The sequence below is a fragment of the Sparus aurata genome, chromosome 6, assembly GCF_900880675.1.
Source record: "Sparus aurata chromosome 6, fSpaAur1.1, whole genome shotgun sequence".
NCBI lineage: Eukaryota > Metazoa > Chordata > Actinopteri > Spariformes > Sparidae > Sparus > Sparus aurata.
Window position 1 is genome coordinate 20,069,139 of NC_044192.1, and position 23,943 is coordinate 20,093,081.

A 23,943-nucleotide genomic window follows, 5' to 3' on the forward strand; every position below is an offset into this window, starting at 1 on the left:
GGTGCTGGCCCAAATTATATTGCAGTATGATATATGAGAATAGATTAAACTGTAATACAAGGTTAGAAGTGTACTTTTTTTCAAATGTTGTTTTACCCTTTTTATAATGCCTAAAGATTTTGAAACCTTTTTACAAACAAATTCACAATGATTCTTAAAGCAAAGTTTTTCATCAATGTAGATGCCCAAGAACTTCGCTGATGAAACTTGTGCAAGTACACTATCATTGATATAGATTTTAGCTTTATCTGCATTGTAATTCTTGTTTTTATTTCTGAAAAAAAAAAAAAAAAACAAGAATTACAATGCAGATAAAGCTAAAATAGCTAATATTATATTATATTGATATAACCATTACTAATAAGAATACAAATAATAATGATGATAAACATGATTACAATAAGCATGATAATAAAAACGATAAGACTTCCTCACATTGATAGACTATAATATTGAATGCTGGTCTGATGTGTATTGTTGTCCTCTCCCCACCCCCTCACTTCCCTCCTGTTAATCCTCCAGCAGCAGCAGCAGCAGCGCAGTCAGGGAGCAGCGACTGAGGCCAACAAAGCACTACTTGGAAATCAATTGGATAGATTTTAAACCAACCATTTGGTAAGCGTGTGTCATTTACAAGCAACGAGTGGGTCGTAGTACCCTGTCAGTGTAACTATTGGCAGTAATATGGATATATATATTTCGTTAAGGTATATTTCCGTCCGATCTTTTTGCTTACGCTAGCCAGCTAGCTCTGGCTAACGGACCGATAAAGTCGAAGCGACTTCCGTTATGCTAAGCTAAGTCTGGGTAGCTAGCTGTACCGGGTTTGACTCTAAAGGAAAAAAGGTTTGGCTTAGTAGTAAGATGGAAACAAAAAACAACGCCATGGGATTGTATGTGCTTCATCATAAATATCGCACATATATCCGGTTCTAGCTTTAAATAATGCCGCAAAGATGAAAACTCAGTCGTATATCCGGCTAAAGGCTAGCTCGTTAGCTATAGTAACTAGCGTCAATTCTTTTGTAAACAGAACCTCTTAGCTCGGTACAATCTAGGTCAACCCCCACTGTACTGGTTCCCAATTAAATTTTTGTGTGTCCTGCCAATGTGTTAAGGTTTTTATAAGTTTATTCTGTGCTTTGATTGTGATATAGACGCAAATTGTAGAATAATTTGTCAGACTTGACGCCGGGATGGGTCAGACACACCGGAGCGGAAATGTATCATCATGGTCGAGCCTTCCTAGTCTGACTCAAATTTCAAGCCAAAGTCAACATAAAAGTCGTGTGCTCTCAACTTTTGTTATGCTGTCCGTGTGTGTTTCCTTATGTAAAACCCACAATGTAGTTGACTGCCCGACTTGCGATGTTGCTACATGAAGCTAAATAGTTAGCCTCGGGTGTTGGTTTCAGACGTGTTGGCGTTGTGTCAACACAGCTGAAGGTTACTGACTGCTCATCGTTTCTCACAGTACACTACAGTGGTAGTAGTTGCACAATGCCTGCACGCAATAAAGTGGCCCTCCCTGTTGTTAGAGATAAAGTGTCCTCGCGTTGTAACCTTTGCTGTTTTCTGTCCGCAATCTGTTTCTTGTCTGCAGCTATGGCAGCGATCAGGAAAAAGCTGGTCATAGTTGGAGATGGAGCCTGCGGGAAGACCTGTCTGCTCATTGTGTTCAGTAAGGACCAGTTTCCAGAGGTCTATGTGCCCACAGTGTTTGAGAACTACGTCGCTGACATCGAGGTTGATAGCAAACAGGTAAGAATACATTCGGTCTTTCAAACCAGAATCTGCATTATGTAACTTGGCATCTGCTTGCAACAACATCTGGAGGCTTGTTGCACTGTCTTCCCCATACCTCTCACCAACAGTGATACAGGTCATATGTGATTTGATGTGTTGATTAAGTTAACAGTTTTACCTATGTTATGTGTTTGGATTGATGAAAGGTTTGTTGACAATTTAACAAAGCACACGTTAGTCTTAATAATAGCTCTTACTCAGTTGGTCTACCTCTAAGATTTAACCAAGGACTAATATGGTTCCTTGGTGCAAGTTCTAAGAAAGACAATTTAAATTACACGAATGAATCTATTCTGCTCTGCCTGGCTGTGTCCGAAGTCAGAGTTACAATATATATTGTAGGGCTGCAGCCGATGGTGTTTTTCATTATTGATTAAACCGTCTATTTTTCCTGATTAATGGATTTGTTGTTTGGTCTGTAAAATCCCAGAAACTGTTCAAATGTAGACTAAAATGTAGAATTTAATCTTCTGTCCACCATTTAACAATTCTCACAGTGGAACAAAAAACAAAGTCTCCATAATATGCAAACGTCTCTCTATTGACAATGTGTGGCGTTAACACATCTGATTTTATAGATGCTAAAAATGGCATTTGCGCAAAACCCGTCAGTGATTATGTGAAACTCTCTTTTGCATATGCAGCACGGAATGATTAACAAGGGAGTGATTTATGTCACTATAGCAGTAAAATATACCTTCAGTCCAAAACAAAATTCAAATTTAAGATTTGTTGCTATACTTTTTATTCAAATATGGATGGAATTGTTCATCTTTACGCCCTGATGATCAGTGTCCCAGCCCTAATTAAAGGAAGAGCAAGCAGTCCTGGAGAAATACAGTTGATTTTGGGAAAGGCAAAACCTCCTCCAGATTTTAAAAAGCTGCATGACTATTATTGCAAAGAGCAGTCCTGAGAGAACATGTCTTGCTGTCTAAAATGTTTGTATCACCGTTAAGGTGCTGTTTCAGTAAAATGGTTAACCAGTGTTATTACTAATGGGGTGTGGTTGGGATGGGATGAGTATCTCTGAATACAGGGCATTTGTTTGTATGCATTCATTTGGTCAGAATAATTTCCAACCTGTAGACCTGAAGCACACTGAACGTGGTTCAGCTTCATGTGGTTTATAACATGTTTACTCTCATGGCAGGTTGAGTTAGCGCTCTGGGATACAGCAGGTCAAGAAGACTATGACAGGCTGCGCCCGCTCTCCTATCCAGACACTGATGTCATTCTCATGTGCTTCTCCATTGACAGCCCTGACAGTCTTGGTAAGTTGAGACAGAGAGCTGACTGTGTATGTTAATGTTTGTGGTACACTTCTTCTCGTTTACATGTAAATGTCATGATTTAGAAAGTCTAAAGAAAACACATTACATAAGTTTTCATATGTAACTCCTAACTTGTTGAATAAACAGTAGAGATGTAGACGGACCAGTTCGATATTTAAAAATAGCGCTGATGATGATGTGTTTAAGAAACAATCACAAACAGAGTTGTTAAACAGGTAGAGCTGTTGGACATGAGGAAGCATATTAGCACACTCATCCTCTGGTGGTTGTATCACATCATGTTTCTCTTATTTTGCTCATTCCCGTATATTACAATTGCACAAACACACACACTTAACAAGGCATTTATCATGTTCTGAAATTTACAAGGAACCCGTCCAACATCAAGTAATGTCTCCATCTTAGATACAGTACATTTCTGCTCTGTTTGATTCACCTCACCTTCGCGTGTCTTGTAGCTGTGTTTCTGCTCTGACTGATTGTGTCTTTTGTCCCCTTATTTAGAGAACATTCCTGAGAAGTGGACTCCCGAGGTGAAACACTTCTGCCCTAATGTTCCCATTATCCTGGTGGGAAATAAAAAGGACCTGCGCAATGATGAGCACACTCGGAGGGAGCTTGCCAAAATGAAGCAGGTAAAAATGTCAAAACAAACACATCAACATCCCCCCAGTGGTAAACCTGTTTCCTAAAACTTCTCCCGACCTTCTTCTTTAGGAACCAGTGAAACCAGAGGATGGACGGGACATGGCTAACAGGATCAGTGCCTTTGGATACATGGAGTGCTCTGCAAAAACAAAGGATGGTGTGAGGGAAGTGTTCGAGATGGCCACCAGGGCTGCACTACAGGCCCGGCGGGGAAAGAAGAGCAGTAAATGTGTCCTACTGTAAACGGGGGCACGAGGACTGCTTCCTACAGGGGGGGAAGAAGAAGAAGGAGCATTAGGTCAAACCTACCCCCAAACACACCCACACAAAGGACTGTTCTCCCCCAGTTTTTACTAAAGGTGTAATGCTTTTACTTTTTTTGTCTTAAGCAAAAGTAGTCAGGTTCTGTCAGTATTCAATTTTGAGGTTATGGAAAATACTTTTTTGTACTTTAACATGAGTAAATTTGCCATACTGAAACCTCCTTTATCAACATGTACTATGTAATCAAAGAGATCAGCCAGGGGACCTGTTGTGTCATACCTGCCAACTACAGTTACGTGCTTAAGCCCTGCCTGCTGATCTGAGGAATGTCTCCACAGCCATCTAGGGTGAAGTACCTGTACACTGTGACCCATAGTCCTTTAATTATTTCAGCAAACAGATGCACACATGAAGTCGAAATTTGTTTGTGTGCTTCAGATACAAATCCAATGTGCATTATGACCACATGCACAATATGAGACTGGAAACTCATTTTGTTAAAACGCAAATGGAAACTTAGTGTTTTGTGTAATAAATTACTTTGTAAGAATCTTGATCATTTGTATCACTTGCTCTATAAAAAAACACTGAATGAGTTTTAGTGTTGCTTGGATACAGAATAAAGTTTTTAAGCAGGGCCTTGGTGAAACATTTCCAAGGACAGAACTTTTTCAGCATGCACAAGCAGTTTTACACAATCAGTCTTTGCACATGAATCTAGTGCTGCTTTCCAGACAACTCATAAGTTTAAAAATGTCCAACCTCCTACAAGAAAAGTACAATGTAAAATCTCTCAAAGTAGAAATTCCCACCTGTTAGCTCGGGCCAGATCCATCTACCCCGACTTCATGAGGGAGCAGTTGTGTGACCTCACACAACAATGGTAGTAACCATTGAGGGTGCAGGATGTTTTTGTACTGGGTTAGTGAATGAAATATGTAGATTTGGGTCCTGGAAGAAAAGTGGCATCTGGTAGCTTGTGTAATTTTCCTTTCTCTATTTTATTTATATGTATGTATGTCAGGAGGCTGCACTCCTGATGGTTCACTTGTCTGTATACTTGCTAAGGAAACATAATGTTGTTGTGGTCAGCCTGATTTTGGTGTTGTGCGTCTGTAACACTTAAAGGTTGGAGGTTGGAAATTCTGACCCCTGATGTTCGGGCAGCATAGGTAACTACATACATGTATTTGAGAGTGTGACTCAGTTGCAGTGATCAAAAGTGCACATTCTAGGGCACTCAGCAGACATGATTGACACTGTAGATTCATGTAGGCCTACATCAACAATACAGTCCAACAGACTTTTCTAATGCTGGTATCACCATTTGAAAGGTCAAAAGTCCGATTAATCTTTGTCAACTATTTTTATGAACCAATGGTGACACTTCCTAAAATAGCAGGGTCTTTGGCAATTATGTGACAAGCCAAGGTTCAGGCTTGACTTTTTTTTACACCGCCTGGAAACATGAGACAAGTCATTTTGGTTTTAAGTTGACACAGAAAAAGTGCTTTATTTAACATACACTGCATACAAACAATACGATTGCCTTTCTACAGTTCTTTGGTATTTAACCAAGACTGGTATATTTTCCACACTTAAGTGCTTTGAAAAAGCACTGACATTCTTCATTTTCCAAATGAAAACTGAATTTTATTTGATGTTTACACATTACCTCATGTCATGCAGTTTTTAATTCATGAACAAAACCCTGATGATAAGAGCAACTTGAGTCAAATTTTGAAAGCAATTTCTTTTCTGCAGATCAGAGCGAAATATCAGCTTAAACCAATATAGTCTGATTATCCCCCTTGTTCAATTTTTACTTAAACTTATTTTGTGCAACCTATTCACATGGAGTGTACACTAAAATGTAGCTTTTGGTAAAACACAATACATTTCAACAGCCCCACAAAAGGCAACATTCAAAATAGACATAAAGTTTAAATGTATTTGTAAACCCCTCAGGCTAACTAGGTGTACCTGAGAAAATGGCAACTGAGGTTAAGGTTTGTAGAGGGAGCAACAAGTCTTTGGCAAGTTATATTTACAAACTTCAGCAATCCTACATTGTAACAAAACTTGAGGATGAATTTGGATGAAAATATGAAGTGAAAGCACAGTGGGGCTTGTGGGCTGATGATCATTTCAAAACATTTGCTGTATGAAGGTGTCTGATAGGACAACATCAGCAGCGGTCATTTAATTTTATCCATAAATATATCTCCAGGTAGATCAAATGATGCCCACTATGAATATTCATGAAAAAATATATAATGTTCAAGTCTATGTTGTGGACTAAACCAATTAGATCAGAGTACATATATTGCTGTAGAATGTCTGTTTTAGCCAAGAAAGCCAGTCCTATGTGATTTGTAACCTAGCAGTGGACAAAAGCAGCTGCACACACTGTCTCACACCTCTGCTTGGACGGCTACAGCCAGGCACCAGAAACTGTTGTGATAATCATCAGTTTACAGTCATTTACAGTCATTGGTTCTTTTTGGCTGGAAACCCTGAGCGGGCGAGGAACACTGGAAGCAGAGCTAATGCTCCCAGAGCCGCAGCCACTAACGGTCGGTAAAAAAGCCAACCGACTCCGATGACGAGAAGAGACAGAGAGCAGGAGACGCACATGGCAAAGATCTTCAGCCCCACGGACACGAGCTCTCTGAGAACAGGAACCCAATCCACTGTAGGGCACACAGCAGAGAGGAAGATGCATGAGATGCAGGGAAAGAAACCCTTGTATGATGTGGATGTACAGCAGCAGTGAGTGTTTGTTTACCCAGTGTGTAGATGATTCGCATGGTCAGCTGAATACTGAGGAACATGAGGGCCCAGCCTGCAGCCCTCAATCCCCACGTCTTCATACTGTTATACTGGTGTTCTTTGGCAAAAACCTCCTACAGGAAACAATACAAGTACATCAACTAGCAGAACCAAGTGGAGGTATTAATTAAAACATACTTATTTCACAACTAATCTGATTAAATTGACAAAGATCAAGTCCAAAGTGACCTCTGGAGTGAGCTCCTCCAGGTACAGGATCTCCAGAGTGTCTCCTGACTTGGTCTTGAAAGGCATCAGCTGCTCTCCTCTCTGCATGGCCACAATACTGACCTGAAAAACAGTTGTCATTTATACATCGGCATATCAAGAGGAATACCACAGTCTAAGCTTTAAAATTAAGTGCACTGTAGAAATTGATCATTAAGTTAAGCCTGAAATAATAAGACAATTATCTGCAGCACTCACAGTTTGAGCCTGGCCAAGATGAGATGTCTCACCGCTCAGTCCGGCGAAGGAGAATCTCACACGTACGTCCCCGACCTTATAAAAAACAAACAAACAAATAAAATGTCAACTCAATAACTGCCCCACTGTGGAGTATGTAACCCATCAGAGGAAAGGTTTATGTATTGCGAGAGAAATTCACATTATGATGCTCACCTCTGGCCTGCGTGGGTACTGGGTGTGATAGAAATAATCATCATCGATGCTGAGAAAAGGGTCCAAGTTAAAGGCATTAAAATCCCTCAATCTCAGCGTCTGGAAGTTATTGATCTGCTCCACCAGACCTGAGGACGACCAAACAACCAACTGATTAATTAGTAGTAAACTCTGAATGTGAAGAGTGTGACAAACAACACAGCCTCTGTTTACGCTCTGTAGTGTGTTTATGTCAGATACCTTTAGAGAGAAGGAAAGATCCAACTCTGACCTCAGGAGCCACCACTGTGACACTCTCGACCGCCATGGCACTGAAATTCAGAGATTAAATTAGTACACAAAAAGTGTGTGCCAGAAAATACAATAAGATTATCTTAGAAACATCAGAATACCTCGGGTTCTGGTGACCGATCTCCTTATCAAAATTACGACTGTTGATCAACTCTGATTTCCACTCGGTGTCTAAAGAAAGGGAGTCATCATTTCAAAACAATTCAGCTTCAACCAGTCAAGCATGACATGGTATCAAATACTAACAGGTTAAGGTATTCAAAAATAACTCACTGTAGGTGTAGGTCGTCTCAGTCTTGGTCTCACCGTCCTCCTGGTAGTCCCTGGAAAGTGTCACAAAACAAACTCACTTCAGGCGAACAATACTCCTTATTCCAGTCAGAGGTTTAACACCTGCCCCAAACCTGAATGTTGACATGCACACAACAGACTCACTTGCTCTCCCGGTACTCCACCCACTGGTACATCTCCACCTGCCTCTTCAGCTTGACTGCCTGCACCACCACTCTGTAGTTGGGGTCATGCAGAGGCTACACAAACACAGGTGCACATTAATACGCTGAAGTACTTCTTATATCATCCAAAAGACAGCAAGACAAAGGGAAAGAAATGCTCCACAATGCAAATTACAATGTCTAAGATATACACGGATTATAGGTTTTAAGTGGAGACTAAAAACAAGGGTGGATTTGTGGTGTTTAAGGTGTTGAACAGAAAATATACTGTACTAAATGTGTCATTTAAAAGAGCAGTTCTGCACAACAGGGTCAAACCTACAAATATACAGTACAGCCTACCTGGGAGGTTCGCAGCAGTGCAGACAGATGAACTAAACGGTTGTTGTTCTGCAGGTCGAGGCTGGAGCGAGAATCCAATGGCACAACCAGAGAAAGACCCTCATCCAGGGATAATGCTGTTTGCAGAGCCCGTCCCTGAGTACAGACACAGTTACAGTGGGCGCAGAGTTACACTCAACAATTTGATTTTGACTTTGACTTCAATAGTGTGTAATTTGGCTTAGATGTGACCTTCATGAATAAAATTGTTCCCTCTTTGACTTTGTTTCTTACCTCATTGGTGAAGAGAACATAAATGGACAGGAAAAACAGCCCGACACCGACAAGTGTCCCTCCTGCAGTTTCACTCAATCGCTCCAGGAAGCCAGGGTTGGATTGAGTAGATACACGCTTGTGTTGGTTTGGGCCTGTACCTGAAAACTGAGACAATCATGCAAAATCAACTCAGGTTTAATGCCAGAAACAACCACAGCTCTGTATCCGGAAGAAAGATGGATGATATTGTTGACTGTAAGGGGAACACTGAATGAATTCCTCTTCTCCATATTGCAAGTGTCTGGTTATTCTGGATTGTAGGTTTATATTTGTCTCCACTAAAGGAGCAGGTGAGACGTGCCATGACAGCAGTATATCAACTATTAACCCCACTTAAAACTGTCAAAAGTATTACTTTTCTCACATGAAACACTAACTCATTAAGTGTGGATGGTGGAGCAAAACTAGACGCAACAAATCAAACTTTTAGGCTCATCTTTAGGTTTTAGTTTATACATATGTCCACGTTTTATCATTGCATAAACTTTAAAAGGTTTAATTTAACCCTTGTGCCCTCCTTAAAAAAACTTCCTCTAACCACCTTCGTGGCAAAAATGTACACGCACAAAATCTGCCAAAAATACTCATACATCAATATTTTTTTCTGCTTTTTTTTTTGCTTGAATCCCTTAATCAACTTGTTCCCTGATCAAAATGATCAAATATTTAATAATTTTCAGGATTTTAACCCTTTAAATGCCAGTTTGATTATTTGAATTATCAATTATATTTAAAAAAAAAAACACAAAAAATGTATTATTTTCTATATAATAAGTAGTAGCCTTATGGGGCTTTGGTGGTGATTAGAGTCTTGGATATGTCAAAGATTACCAACAAAATTGATTTGATTGCATCAGTATTTTTTATGTAGTAACAAATACTCCCTCTAACCACCTTCGTGGCAAAAATGTACACGCACAAAATCTGCCATAAAATCCTCATACATCAATATTTTTTTCTGCTTTTTTTGCTTGAATCTCTTAATCAACTTGTTCCCTGTTCAAAATAATCAAATATTCATTAATTTTCAGGATTTTAACCCTTTAAATGCCAGTTATATTATAATTATCTATAAAAACCCACAAAAAATGTATTATTTTCCATATAATAAGTAGTAGGCTGATGGGGCTTTGGTGGTGATTAGAGTCTTTGATATATCAAAGATTACCAACAAAAGTGATTTGATTGCATTAGTATATTTTATGTAGTAACAGATACTCCCTCTAACCACCTTCGTGGCCAAAAATGCCCCATTGACTTCCGTTAAAACCACATTTTTTAATCTCACTACCATTACAGTATAAAACCATGCATTCTGTAATGTCAGCATGCCATTTTGAAGAAAAGTAGTTATATTTGACATTTTTGATGTATTTCACCAGATTGAACCATTTTCCCATTGTAGGCCGATGCATGAAATTCTTGTATTTTTGCCAGTTATATTATGGAGCTGGGTGACTACCAGGGCCCAGTGTGTGTGTGTGTGTGTGTGTGAAATGTTTTTAAATCAACATCTGATTCATCAGTGTGAACTCTTATTGTGCAAACTGCAACAACTTTGGAAATTTAGACAACAAAAAACAAAATAGAACATATGAAATATGAACAAAATATGAAATATAAACAGAAATATCCAGGCATTGAATATACGATGTGTGTGTGTGTGTGTGTGTTTGAGAGAAACAGATACATGGATAGTGTGTGTGTGTGTGTGTGTGTGTGTGTGTGTGTGTGTGTGTGTGTGTGTGTGTCTGTGTCTGTGTCTGTGTGTGTGTGTGTGTGTGTGTAATCTGAGGGTTAAATGAAATAAAAGTTTACAGCTGCTGTTGAAATATCAAAGTTATTGTTTCTTCTTCTTCTTCTGGACAGAAAGGAGGTTTCAAAGTGTGTGTGTGTGTGTGTGTGTGGTCCTGCAGCATGTGACCTAGTGTTCCCTACAAATGCACACTTGGTGGTGGAAGACCTCTTTTTCAGGCCTCTGCACAACCAGCACACAATTCTCCTTCTAGTGGAGCTGGTCAATGGCGCTGTCAGGATGAGAAGTCTCATGTATGCCTGAATCTCTTGGGCAGCCACGTCACTCCATCCTGACACTGAATGCCTCCCGTATAAGTTTGTCATTTGCAAAATGAGCTGGATCAGGTCAGGAGTGAAGAAAAGGTCAAAAGATGATGCTACATTATGGATTCTTGATATTGCATATCTCGTGGGCCCTGGCATCATGCCGGTGGGTGCCTGCATGTAGCACAAAGTCTCAGCATGAGATGGAGACCACACTTGCCCGTCCACTGACTTTTAGGATGGACAGAATCCTCAGTGCCCGCTTCACTCTCAGAGGATGGGTCAGAGGCACTCACAGACGTGGAAGACTCCAGCGAGCCTTCTGTGTCAGACTCCCCCTCAAAGATCGTGTTTTCCTCTGATGAACCCTGCAGCTCGCTGTCAGATAAAGGCTGCATGACCATTTCTAATGCCTCTTCTCTTCTGAAATGCCTTTTCATTTTTGCACCCTCTCTGCTCACTAATGAAATGACCCCTCAGACAAGTTGCATGTTTATCTTTGGCTGTGAAAGCAGCCAGGTGCATAAACACACTAACCGTTGTTTTTGCTTTGTTTTTCAGAACAGCCAAGGCATGTTTTCCTTCAAGCACCTTTTCAAAGACACATGAAACACATTCCTCAAAAGCTGGCCTTTTTTCACCGCTGAAGTGATCAGTGCATGCTTACACACACACACACACACACACACACACACACACACACACACACACACACACACACACACACACACAGGGCCCTGGTAGTCACCCGGCTCCATAATATAACTGGCAAAAATACAAGAATTTCATGCATCGGCCTACAATGGGAAAATGGTCGAATCTGGTGAAATACATCAAAAATGTCAAATATCACTAGTTTTCTTCAAAATGGCATGCTGACATTACAGAATTCATGGTTTTATACTGTAATGGTAGTGAGATTAAAAAATGTGGTTTTAATGGAAGTCAATGGGGCATTTTTTGCCACGAAGGTGGTTAGAGGGAGTATCTGTTACTACATAAAATATACTAATGCAATCAAATCAATTTTGTTGGTAATCTTTGATATATCAAAGACTCTAATCACCACTAAAGCCCCATCAGCCTACTACTTATTATATGGAAAATAATACATTTTTTGTGTTTTTTTTAAAATAAATAATTAGTAATTCAAATAATAAAACTGGCATTTAAAGGGTTAAAATCCTGAAAATTATTGAATATCTGATAATTTTGATCAGGGAACAAGTTAGTTAAGGGATTCAAGCAAAAAAAAAAGCAGAAAAAAATATCGATGTATGAGTATTTTATGGCAGATTTTGTGCGTGTACATTTTTGCCACGAAGGTGGTTAGAGGGTGCAAAATGCATTACAGGAAAATAAAAGACATGTAAGAGTAAAAGACACTGGATTTCAAAAATTTGACTAAAAAGAAGAGTTCCTACAAAAATCCATGCCACAAGCTGTAACACAGCCAAAATGATCGCTAAATCAAAAAAAAAAGTTTAGAAAAATGTACAAAAATGCCCGAGGAAGGCACAAGGGTTAAGCTTTTAAACTCTTGAGACAAACCTTTTCTTTTAAGTTATGTTGAACATTACTCGCAGATAGACTTGCAACTCTGCTGTGAACGATACGTGAAGAATGAGGGGTAAGATTAATTCACAAGATAGTGAAAGTAACAAGTTTACACACACCCTGTGTCAAGGGATTGTGTTCCTTGACACAAGGTGTGAACAACTGACACACCTCTTTTGCTCTGTACTCATTTTACTTCCTAAATCCGTTTAGTAACATGTTTCGACGAATGCTGCTACATGCTATTTCCAGTACTGAAGAAGTTCAATAGTCTGGGTTGTTAGCTAGCTAATGTTATGTAGCAAATAAAGAAGCAAGGAAGTTAGCTTGCGTGTGTTAGTTTAATCTGAAGGAATGACGACGGGGGAAGGCGGTGATTAAAGTGTAAACGTGCCGGTAACGTTCATTACAACTCAAAGTCCTGGAACAGTTATGTTTAGCATTTAACGCGCTTTGACTGCACTTACTGTCTGTGCTGAAGACATTTCTCTGACTTCTTAAACTCCTCAGTCACCTGAAAAACAAGAAGATGCAAACAACAGGACGTTCACACAACACCGGTACAGCGCCGCACAGTAATGCCCCGCCCTACTCGACCTCTGATTGGCTAGTAGTTGTCGCCTCGGTTGGTTAGTTTAAGGCATGAGGATTGAGATTGGTTAGAGTATGGGTAAGAATATCCGGATAAGCCAATCACAGCAGGAGGAGGGCGGGTCATGCCTTTGGATGCACTGCAATACTCGTCCGGCGTAGATCGGAGCTTGCGGCGGAGTCAGTGCTGGTTATCAAAACTATTCTCCACCTTCGCTGCCCGAGTACCCCGGTGAGGTTAACAAGCTCATCCTCGAATTAACTTCCTCTGACACGGACATCTTCATCTCAAGGCATGATGGGTAACTGAGACGTTGTAGCAGGTTGACGTCAGAAGGGAGATATCAGGAGTTTTAGCTGATGTTACATCATTTTATCATCAAAACGTTGGTGCTCTGTCAAACAATGTCATATATAAGCAAACTTATATTTTGTGCTTTGAGTCTTAGATGATCATCCAGCTGCAGTATTCACTCCAGTGTTAAAAGAATATTGAGGAGTCAAGCAAAACAAGGGAATTTTCCAGCTCCAAACTCTATTTCTGACAGATTTAAGTATGTTTGTTTGTTCATGTCAGCTAATCAAGTAGGTTTCTTGTTGTGTACCAGATGAGTTATTAGCAGTTCCACCTCAAAAGTGGTGCTACCTCTTTAAACTCCTAATGTGTTTTATTTTATTTCAATACAAATCTCTTCAAGGCCCAAATAAGTAAAATGTATCCAATATTTAACATTAATGAAAAGATTAAGTCCAAACAAATGAATACATATTTGTGTAGCAGAAGCATATTTTTATTTCTTTCATCCTCTATTAATTATCTCTTGACCTCTCAGGTTTTTCTTGTGACCTTTTTGGGGCGACTGACCTCCAGTTTGGGAAACACGGATATACACTAGTATGGGAAAAAGTTAAAACTAGTTGCATTTTGACCAACTACAATCTTAATATGCTACTCAACGCATCAGTATTAACTACCAAAAATGTATGGGCTGATGATATACTGGGGAAATTTGTAGTGCAATTTGCTATTTCTTACTTGATTACAAACATAGCAGACAATACAAAAACACTCACTTTAGGCTCAAAAGCAAAATCACACAACAACACAACAAAATAACTCAGCACGCAAATATTAAAATAAGTATGTAAACAATAAAGAGTTAAGGAGTGAAAAACATTTCTTTATGAATGATCACACCATCTTCATTTTATACTTCAATCTGCAGTAACTGGGAAACTCCACCCCTTTTACCAATCTCTCTCTCTCTCTCTCTCTCTCTCTCTCTCTCACACACACACACACACACACACACACACACACACATATAGGTGCCAGTCTTAAGAAGATTATGGAAAATGGGAACACAAAGCAATTAGTCACTTATCATCATCATACCTGTGTCTCTCTCTGTGTACAAATATACAAGCCCCCTCACACACACACATACACACACAGACAGAACACACACACACAAATACACTAGCACACACACACAAACACCCACAAACAGACGCAGCTACACATTCTCAATACTGCAACAGGCTACGCTGAGGCAAAGCTCTGGGACTCTGTGAGGCAGTGACAAACAAGTGGACAGACAGTTAGGATGCAGGAATATGATATTATTGTGCTTGGAACTGGACTGAAGGTAAGAAAACTTGTATTTATTATAAACATTATACACACATTATTCCTTTTGTAGTATCTATTGCAACAGAGTTGGGCTATTTTGTACCACAACTTTTACGTGACCAAATATCGGATTAGTGTCTACGTTTTTACCAAAGCTTTATTTGCATGTGCCAAGAAATGACTAATCCCCCAGAATGATTGAAAGAATCAAAACACTTTGCGCAGACAAGCTAGAATTATACTAAATAACCTGTTCTCCCATTTGTAACTTAAACTATTTTTATACTATAAGCAGTGGTAAGGTATGTCTGTGAGTTAAATGTCCACACTTTTACTGATCATTCACATGCAGCTCTTCTGGGCTCCTGTTGTGCCGATTAAAGGATTTACAGCAATTAGATGATGTCATTATGCTAACCTTGATCCTTGTCCTGACTGTGCACTTTACTGTCTGTCTCAGGAATGCATCCTGTCTGGTTTAATGTCTCAAAGTGGGAAAAAGGTTCTTCACATTGACAAGAATCCCTATTATGGAGGAGAGTGTGCATCCATCTCTCCCCTGGAGCAGGTGTGTTCACACAAACGCAAACAACATGAGTAGACAATCCATATCTTCTATTTTAAAAAAGCTGCTGCTACGTCAATTTGTGTTTCCTTTTTTATTTTTTCTAAATTTTACAGCTGTACAAAAAGTTTAAGGTTCCAGGTCCTGGTAAGTCTATGGGTCGTGGAAAAGAGTGGAACATCGACCTCATCCCCAAATTCTTTCTTGCCAACGGTGAGAGCCTGCTGCTGTTCATCCTGATGTCTGTTTTGCATTTTGTTTAGAGTATATCAGTGTAAGTTATTGCATTTTCTGTACTCTCTGTTTTGTGTTCGCATCAGGTGAGCTGGTGAAAATGTTGGTGCACACTGAGGTCACTCGGTATCTGGACTTCAAAGTCATTGAAGGCAGCTATGTCTACAAAACAGGCAAAGTGCACAAAGTCCCCGGCACCGAGGAAGAGGCCCATGCTTCAGGTGATGAGCTGTGTTTCTAAAATTGTCCAACTCAATTTAATGATATTAACAGAAACCTTCCTGTTTTAGATCTGATGGGCATGTTTGACAAGAGAAGGTTCAAGAAAATGCTGCTATATGCCCTGAACTTTGATGTGAGAAACCCTCGGACATACCAGGACGTGGATCCTAAAAAAACGACCACACGAGAACTGTTCTGCCGCTTTGATCTGGGACTAGACGTCATTGAGTTCACAGGTCATGCCATAGCCTTACACAGCAGTGAGAGGTCAGTCACAGGGACTTAATAACCAGATGAGAAGTGATGAAAGATGATCCTTTGAGATAAAACCTGCCTGGTCTCATGTACCGTCTCCTTGTGACTGTAGTTACCTGGACCAGCCGTGTGTGGAGACCATCAATCGGATAAAGCTGTACTCTGAGTCTCTGTCCCGCCACAAGGCCAGTCCATATATCTACCCCGTGTACGGGCTGGGAGAACTACCACAGGGATTTGCCAGGTGAAAAAATAACTTCTCAAGACTTGGAACTGTTTATCTTCTTCAGGGAAATGAGATCATGCATCATGCATCCAAATGTTTCAGTGTCTATTTTTCACTGTCACTACTTGTTTAATGTTCAGTGATGCAGACAAAGAAAACAGTCACTATGAATCATCTTCACATTATCCAACCTGCCTCTGTGTGTTTCAGACTGAGTGCAGAGTACGGAGGAACCTTCCTGCTGAACAGAGCAGTTGATGAGATTGTGATGGACAACGGCAAAGTGAAAGCTGTGAAATCTGATGGGAAGGCAAGTGCTTTTACCTCGAGGCAGGGTAGTTACAAAGAAGGTGGGCTGTTTTGAGAGCGTGTCAACTAGTTGTTATAAGCACATTATACTTAGTTACAAGTTACTACTCTTGCAGAAAGTACCCAAAAGTCATTCTTGAGTAGTAAACATATTGTGTCATATTATTACTTTGGTAAAAGTGAAACTCACCTTTATGTATAAAATGTGAATAAAACTCTTAAAGTATCTGATAACTTAAAGTAAAATAACTTAACTGTCAAAAATACAAGTAGAAGTAATTCATGCATATATATATACTGTATCTACATATCAGCAAAATCTGCAAAGTAACTAGTAACTAAAGTTATCAATTAGATGTAATGGTAACAATAACAATATTTGCCACCCAAATGTTGTGAAGTAGTAGTAGAAGTACATCAAAGGTCAACGTAAGTACAGCACTGAGGTAATTGTACTTAGTTACATTGTAACTCTGCTTTACTAATTCAAATATTTGAAGATGTAAATCTTATAAAATATATTGTTTTGTTATAAATTAAATCCTCATCTGATATGCATCTATATGTAAGATTTCTCATCAAATTGTCTCATTATCACCAAGAAAGGAGCCTTTCAGTGAGATGTAGGACACCACTTGTTTTCAGACGAAGGATCTGAGCGCTTCCTCCACCACTGACGAATGTGCCCTCAGGGATTTTGTGTTTTTGTCTCTTTAACAGCTGTTCCAGTGTAAACAGCTCATCTGCGACCCGAGCTACGTTCCTAATCGAGTGAGGAAAGTGGGGCGTGTAATAAGAGTCATTTGTTTATTAAATCATCCAGTTAAAAACACCCACGAGGCCAAATCCTGCCAAATCATCATCCCTCAAGCACAACTCAACAGGAAATCAGGTGTTTGTTTCTTTTCTGCCAAAGCATTTGTAGGCATAAATTACATAATATCACTATCACCGTGGTGACGTGTGTGTGTGTGGTGGGAGTCCACAGATTCTCTGTAAACAACTCAATAATTGTGTCTATGAAAAGTTGATCACACTGACTCTCTCTCTTCCCTCTCTTGTCTGTGCAGACATTTACATCTCTGTAGTGTCTTATGCCCACAACGTGGCCACAGATGGGGTTTACATCGCCACTGTGAGCGCGGCTGTAGAGACCAACAACCCAGAGAAAGAAGTTCAACCAGGGCTGGAGCTCCTCAAGCCCATCATGCAAAAGTCAGTGACACTTTTAGAGTCTTTAATTATTTAAAAAAAAAAAAAAAAAAAAAAACTACATTCCAAACAACATTTAACTGATGTTATTTCCTGCCGCCAATTTAGATTTGTTTCAGTCCACCACCTGCTAGTTCCCAATGAAGATGGAAAAAGGAGTCAGGTAATGAGATTCTCTGTACAGCATAACATAAAATGTGATGACGTGTGGTGACTCAGACTACTTTCTTCTCTGTCCTCACTATAGATATTTGTGTCCCGATCATATGATGCAACAAACCACTTTTTGACGGAGTGTGAGGACATCAAGGACATGTACCATCGGATCACAGGGGTAGAGCTCTGCTTCGGAGGATCACAGAGACACCAGTCTCACACCTCTGATGATGACTGAGGAAGACTTTTAAGATTATGGGAACAAATAATTCAACAGCTGGAGGCTGTGATAACATTATGGTGATTTTACTATAGCAGTGGGTGTTATGTAGCATGTACAGTGAAAGCTGAGTGTACTATTTAAATGTTGGGTGTCTTTTTCCTCTAATGTGTTTGTTATCTGTCTTCCCCTTTGTGAATTTCTGCTGTTGAGTAACAGTGTGAAAGTCTTTTTCTTTTGTCAGTCCTTTAAAATGTGATTTGTGTGTTTTTGCAGTGTTTTCCGTTGGAGACAAGGTGATACTGTGTGATGATCAATACAACTTCTTTGCTCCACAATTCTTGCATTTTATTGTTTACACTGCCAACGTAAAATCCTGATCACTGACTGAAATGACGTCTTAATTATTACTTTATCTGATAGATAAAACTTCATATTCAATATTCAGTATGATTTCAGCTTCTTACATAATTCCTGGCAAGTTTGCTTATTTACTCATCAATGTAATTAATCTCTAAAGTAACTGAAATACCTAACTGGAGCCAGTTCAATTGAAATTAGGGTTACAAATCAAAATCAATTACTTGTGTCTGTATCTATAAAATGGGGAAAATTGCTCATCACAGCCAAGTGTGATGTATTTCTTTCTTTTGTCCAAACAACAATCCTAAACCTAAAGAGTCTTTATTTATTATTATGAATGCCAAAAGAAGCAGCACATCCTTACATTCAAGGAGGTGCAACCAGCAAATGTTTGACTTTTTTCCTTGAATAATGACCAAAACAATCAGTCAATTTCTCAAAGTATTTGGAAATTCATTTTTGTTTAATTGGCTAATTTATTAATTAAGAAATTGTTGCAGATCTATTGGAATTCCTGATTATTAGTGCCACTCATGTCCAGCAGTAGCAGGTTAAAGTAATGAGGCAGCACCCTGCATGTTAATGACGGGGATTTAACATTCTGGGCATGTGGCACAGAGGCACATGATTAGAGATGAATCACAGTGATGTGCAGAGGATTTGTGGATTCTCTTATCTATGGAGCTTATGGGTGAGAAGGACAAAGCCACTGAATTATGTCATGTGCTGCACACGGGCAGCTTGTTGGTGGCGGCACCACGGACGGACAGATGCACTGAGTAAAGAGGCTTAACAAAATGAAGGACAGGCACCACAAACGCCTCGGGCTGGAGGGCAGAAACACATTCTTACACAAAGAATTCTTACTTTTTTATTTACAGATAACTTTTATCTGCTGCACAGATGTCTTTTAAAATAAATAATATTCTATTATCATACATCTATGCAACACATGAAAACAACTCAAATTTATGACAGTTATTGTTTGTTGAGTGTAAAGGTTTCAAATACATTTCTTATACAAAAGAATACGGTCACACTTTATTACAGTCTAATTCTCCATCATGAGTGTCCACGATGTATTCACGTGAGCACTTTCACTATGTGCCTCCTGAATTGACAACATGAAACCCAACATCACCAGTTCGTCATCAGCTCCCTGCTCGGCTGACTGGGAAACACCTTAAAGGTCCAATGTGTAGGATTTTATGGCATTTAGTGGTGAGATAGCAGATTGTCAACCAACTGAACACCCCTCGCTCACCCTCCCTTACAGTGGCCCCTTAAAAAGTCCCTCTCTAGAGCCAGTGTTTGGTTTGTCGGTTCTGGGCTACCGTAGAAACATGGCTGTTACATCACAGACTATGTGGAAGACAACCCGCTCCCTCTGTAGATATAAACACCTCATTCTAAGGTAATAAAAACACAACCATTCTTAGTCCCAGGTGATTATACACTAATGAAAGCATAATTGTGAATATAATATTCAATTGCCAATAGAGCCCTTTTAAATCCTACACACTTGACCGTTAATCTCCAAAAAAACCCTGTTGTAATTAAATATAATGATGGTTTCTTCAGAGCTGCTGATCACAGAGTTTGTTCCTTTGGAAACACATCCCACTGATCGTTCCTAAACCTCTGACCTCCAGCTGCAGAAATCAGCCAAGTTTCTGTTGCCATCCCAACACTTATTCCTGCACCTTCAGTGCCGTGCTGATGGGTGGAGGAATCAGACCGGCGGCTGCCAGTCTCCGCTCACTCGTCAGGAAGTTGAACGTTGCACATGCATTTGGCTGCAATACAGCAGAGATGAAAAACAAAGGGGTAAATACAGGCAGCTCAGTTAACTTTAAAGGGCTACTCCACCTATTTTGCAGATTTTAGTTACATTGTGGGAAACGTAGGTGCCAGGTTTTGTAAAGGAAGGTAAAGCGTGTTATCTTGTTCTGATGCATCACTTTGGATCATTTCTTTCAAACTGTGCGACAGTGTTATAGGAGTGCAATGCAGACCAGTGGACTGTTTCCACTGAGTGACATCACTGGAGGCAATTTATCAGATTACATGCAGCTTCCTCTGGAGCCACAAAAGGCTTTATGCTACTTTTTTCACATCTGCATTAGGACTCTCCAAGGCCTGCAAACACGCTTTACTGTGTAAAATTGGTAGTGTTATGTGTTGCTCACTAGGCAGTCAGAAAGTCTCCCTTTACTAATGTCTGTCATGTTGTCAGGTAGAGCATATGCACTAAGACACCGAGCATACTTTACCGTGTCTTGCACCTCCACAGCGATGCCTTTCTTCTTGAGCAGAGCAAGAACTGAGGGGTTGATTCGTTCAAGTCGTTCGCCTGTGCCCAGCACAAGAATTTCTGCATAGACAACAAGTAACAAAGTATTTCTCTCAGTTAAATACGCCATAAACTGACCTAGATGAATGACAAAATCAAGGCAAAACCAGAATCACTGCATTAAAAAACACATGTGAACCATGTTACGGCCTTCACAGTCACAAGAGGGATGATTTTGGATGATTTTTCTTCACCACCATCATCAAAAACATCACATAATTGTGAAAAGAATTGTTTTTTCTTGAAATATTTTCACCTATCTGTGTCAGTGTGCTTTGACTGTTACCTATTCTTGGTTCAAGCATGTGGAAAAGTGAGACGCTTTCTTCAGTGATGTCTTTATAACTGCCGACCTGCAGAGAGACATTCAAAACAATAAACACAGAGACAGAAGTTTAAATGTCAAACAAAGCAGGGCACGACACAACAAACAAAAAGCTGTGACAGTATTTTCCGGGTATTGGTCTCACGTTCCACTGGAGGATAGCAGGAGGCAGCACAGCGCAGGGCCCAAGCACTCTGTTGCCGCTAATGTTGAATCCTTGAGGACTGTAGCTGAGGATCATGACCCCGCTGCCCGGCTCCTTCTGCATGACGGACACGGTGGTGCGCTGGTACAATTCATCATCACTAGGACCTAATCTATGTGCACGAGACAGAAACGGGCTGGAACCAAAGACAGGTAAACTGAGTTAGAACCAATTCTGCACTAAGTGTGAAAGACTGATCATTTTTTTACTGTGAGCAGTGATATTGTATAGACAGACTGTGGCCTGAAAAGCTGTGGGGAGTCTCCCCATTTTGTCCACCACTTTACATCTCACAAAAAAAACAGCCTGCACTGCGGCACTGTTGCCATGTGGCCCAGTTTAAAAGCCAAAACTCTAACTCCAACCTACTGACAGGGCGCACAGCCAAAAGCTTTAGGGCTGTTCCTGCAGCAAAGAAGCTGTCAAGAAACGAACATTTCTGCTTGTCTAAGGAACACCAGCTCATTTCAGCCCGTTCACACACTTTTCCTCCTGACTGTTACAAAAATCTGAGCACGTTCAGCAATCTTTTGTTTTAGAAATGTGAAGCACTGCACTTTCTAGTCAACTTGCTGTCCTGCCAGATGGTTTTTAAGCAGCGCAGTAAGAGTACTCGTGATGGGACCTGGCCTGAAGACAATGTGAATGTATCGCCCGACTCCAGCAGATGGAGCCAGAGCGGCTTTTTCACACAAGCTAAGAACATGTTCCTGTTATAACAGAGACAGTTCTGTTATAACAGAGAGAAAAAAACATAAAAGTATACACCACTTCCCAAAAAACTTAAAGCAAGATATATAATGACAAAGTGTAGAATAAGCACCCTGGGTTTGCCCCACAACAGATAACTTAAAGATATTCACTCAGATATGGTCGACCCATATAAAACTCAGTTATAAAATTACCAATACTGCTAGTAAAAACTGGAAATAAGACATTATAATCTAGACAATACAAAATAAAACAAAACATTAATAAGCATAAGCCTTGGAGCATACAGCTAGCCCTTTAATCGTGAAGGGTTAACCAAAATTAGTTGCATTAGTGTTGCAAACCACCTATAGCCCTCGAGCCAAAACTAAGACCAACAGGGATAGATGTGGCACAAATATCAAAATGTAGCTGCTGCTGCCACCACTGACACAAAACAATTACACAGGGAACACTGTTTCCTTTTGTCATTGCTGCTCAGTCAAATCTTCATCAGGTACAAAACAGCTCCTGCAAACATCTCACGGCATTTGCATAACTCAAAAATGATATAATCTGCAATAGGACAACCATATATCTTCACAAAACAATGAAGTGATCATCGATCACATGTGTCAACATTTAGCAAAACAGTAAACAGTCAGACAGAACCTTAAATCACTTTTTTTTAGAAATAACTTTTTCAAAATTGTTTATGTTGACATCTCTGGTTGATGAATACATAATTGTTTTATGAAAGTACAGTGCATAGATTATTTTCTCGTATATATCTATGTTTTTCTTATGCATGTATGCTGGTCTCGGGCTACAGCCAATGGTTTAACTATCATCTGTAATTTCTAGACGTAATTTTTACCAGATTAATCAAAAAGTGACACATTTATCAAGGGGAAAGAAATGCTTATTCACATCTCTGTTCCCATGACATCCTATGACCTACAGACTAAATGAACACTGGACATGAATGCACTTATAATAGTGTAATTTTCTTGGAATAATGCTAAATGCAAAACATGGCTCATGAATAATATCGCCTCTGTTGAATACAAGATCTAAAACTCATGTGACAGAACAGTATTTCAACCATAACATGATGTTTCCATGTCCTCGTCTGGCTCCACAGAGGAGAGGACTGGACAGCTGCCTAAATCAACGTAGTGAGTAATAATATTCACCTTTAAGGACTCACGAGCCTTGAATGCTAACCTAACATACCTTGAGAAAGCGGGTGCTGCCCTGGAGGAGAAGAGAAACCCCTGTGTTGTTCTCTGAAGGAGGAATCTGGCACACACCGCACTTGCCATGTTGACGGAGTGATAACCGGTGACAGAACGGGGGACCGACTTCTGTGTGACACCAGTAGCCGCTTGTTTCCGGTGTTGTGTAAGGCAAAGTCGAACAGATTTGATTTCCGGTTTTTAACAAGCTTTAACTCAATGATAAATCCTCGTGTTTTTGTTAGCTTAGTATTTTCATTTACACTTGTATCCATCATAGACATATGCATTGTGTTGTGTGAAACGAAAAGATAGTTAAATAACTCATATCAACAGCTAGCTTAGCTAAATGCTATGCCAACTGACTAGTTAGTGCAACTGGAGCCCTAGCTAAGGTAGTGTAGATTTTCTTTCTCCTTAAACATCATAATAAGCTTCTGTATGGTTTTAAGTATTAACAGAGTATTGCATTATTACAGCTGTAGTCCATGGCATTGGGAATAACACCCAATTTTATCATATTTGACAGCAACACAATTGTATGATATACAAATCAAATGTGTATTTAAAAACTTCATATTTTACGAAATCTTCAGATGTCCGGGCTCTGCCTTTGATTAAAATGCCTGGGGGGCGTGTTCACGGAGTAACAGCGCCCC

General features: G+C 39.8%; 4 protein-coding genes across 4 annotated transcripts; 2 read left to right on the plus strand and 2 right to left on the minus strand.

Moving 5' to 3' along the window:
• The first annotated feature begins 471 nt into the window (after nt 1-471).
• On the plus strand, nt 472-4,569 carry LOC115583035 (transforming protein RhoA). The gene is made up of 5 exons (XM_030419411.1): nt 472-615; nt 1,604-1,761; nt 2,960-3,080; nt 3,606-3,736; nt 3,819-4,569. The coding sequence occupies exons 2-5, from the start codon at nt 1,606-1,608 to the stop codon at nt 3,990-3,992; spliced, it is 582 nt and encodes a 193-aa protein (XP_030275271.1). The 5' UTR covers nt 472-615; nt 1,604-1,605; the 3' UTR covers nt 3,993-4,569.
• A 930-nt stretch (nt 4,570-5,499) lies between these two features.
• Nucleotides 5,500-13,103, minus strand: tmem43 (transmembrane protein 43). Its single transcript, XM_030419375.1, has 12 exons — nt 12,955-13,103; nt 8,828-8,974; nt 8,555-8,689; nt 8,193-8,287; nt 8,031-8,080; nt 7,859-7,928; nt 7,707-7,777; nt 7,467-7,594; nt 7,272-7,346; nt 7,035-7,136; nt 6,802-6,919; nt 5,500-6,706 (listed from the first exon to the last, which is right to left on the minus strand). The coding sequence occupies exons 1-12, from the start codon at nt 12,970-12,972 to the stop codon at nt 6,504-6,506; spliced, it is 1,212 nt and encodes a 403-aa protein (XP_030275235.1). The 5' UTR covers nt 12,973-13,103; the 3' UTR covers nt 5,500-6,503.
• Nucleotides 13,104-14,398: 1,295 nt separating this feature from the next.
• LOC115583012 (rab GDP dissociation inhibitor beta) lies at nt 14,399-18,447 on the plus strand. The gene is made up of 11 exons (XM_030419372.1): nt 14,399-14,727; nt 15,172-15,279; nt 15,393-15,489; nt 15,597-15,731; nt 15,801-15,999; nt 16,100-16,231; nt 16,424-16,523; nt 17,243-17,414; nt 17,593-17,737; nt 17,843-17,897; nt 17,982-18,447. The coding sequence occupies exons 1-11, from the start codon at nt 14,686-14,688 to the stop codon at nt 18,126-18,128; spliced, it is 1,332 nt and encodes a 443-aa protein (XP_030275232.1). The 5' UTR covers nt 14,399-14,685; the 3' UTR covers nt 18,129-18,447.
• An 884-nt stretch (nt 18,448-19,331) lies between these two features.
• ndufaf3 (NADH:ubiquinone oxidoreductase complex assembly factor) lies at nt 19,332-23,860 on the minus strand. Its single transcript, XM_030419412.1, has 5 exons — nt 23,283-23,860; nt 21,297-21,492; nt 21,113-21,179; nt 20,747-20,847; nt 19,332-20,269 (listed from the first exon to the last, which is right to left on the minus strand). Exons 1-5 carry the CDS (start codon nt 23,369-23,371, stop codon nt 20,165-20,167), a joined length of 558 nt encoding a protein of 185 aa, XP_030275272.1. The 5' UTR covers nt 23,372-23,860; the 3' UTR covers nt 19,332-20,164.
• Between the last annotated feature and the right edge of the window lie 83 nt (nt 23,861-23,943).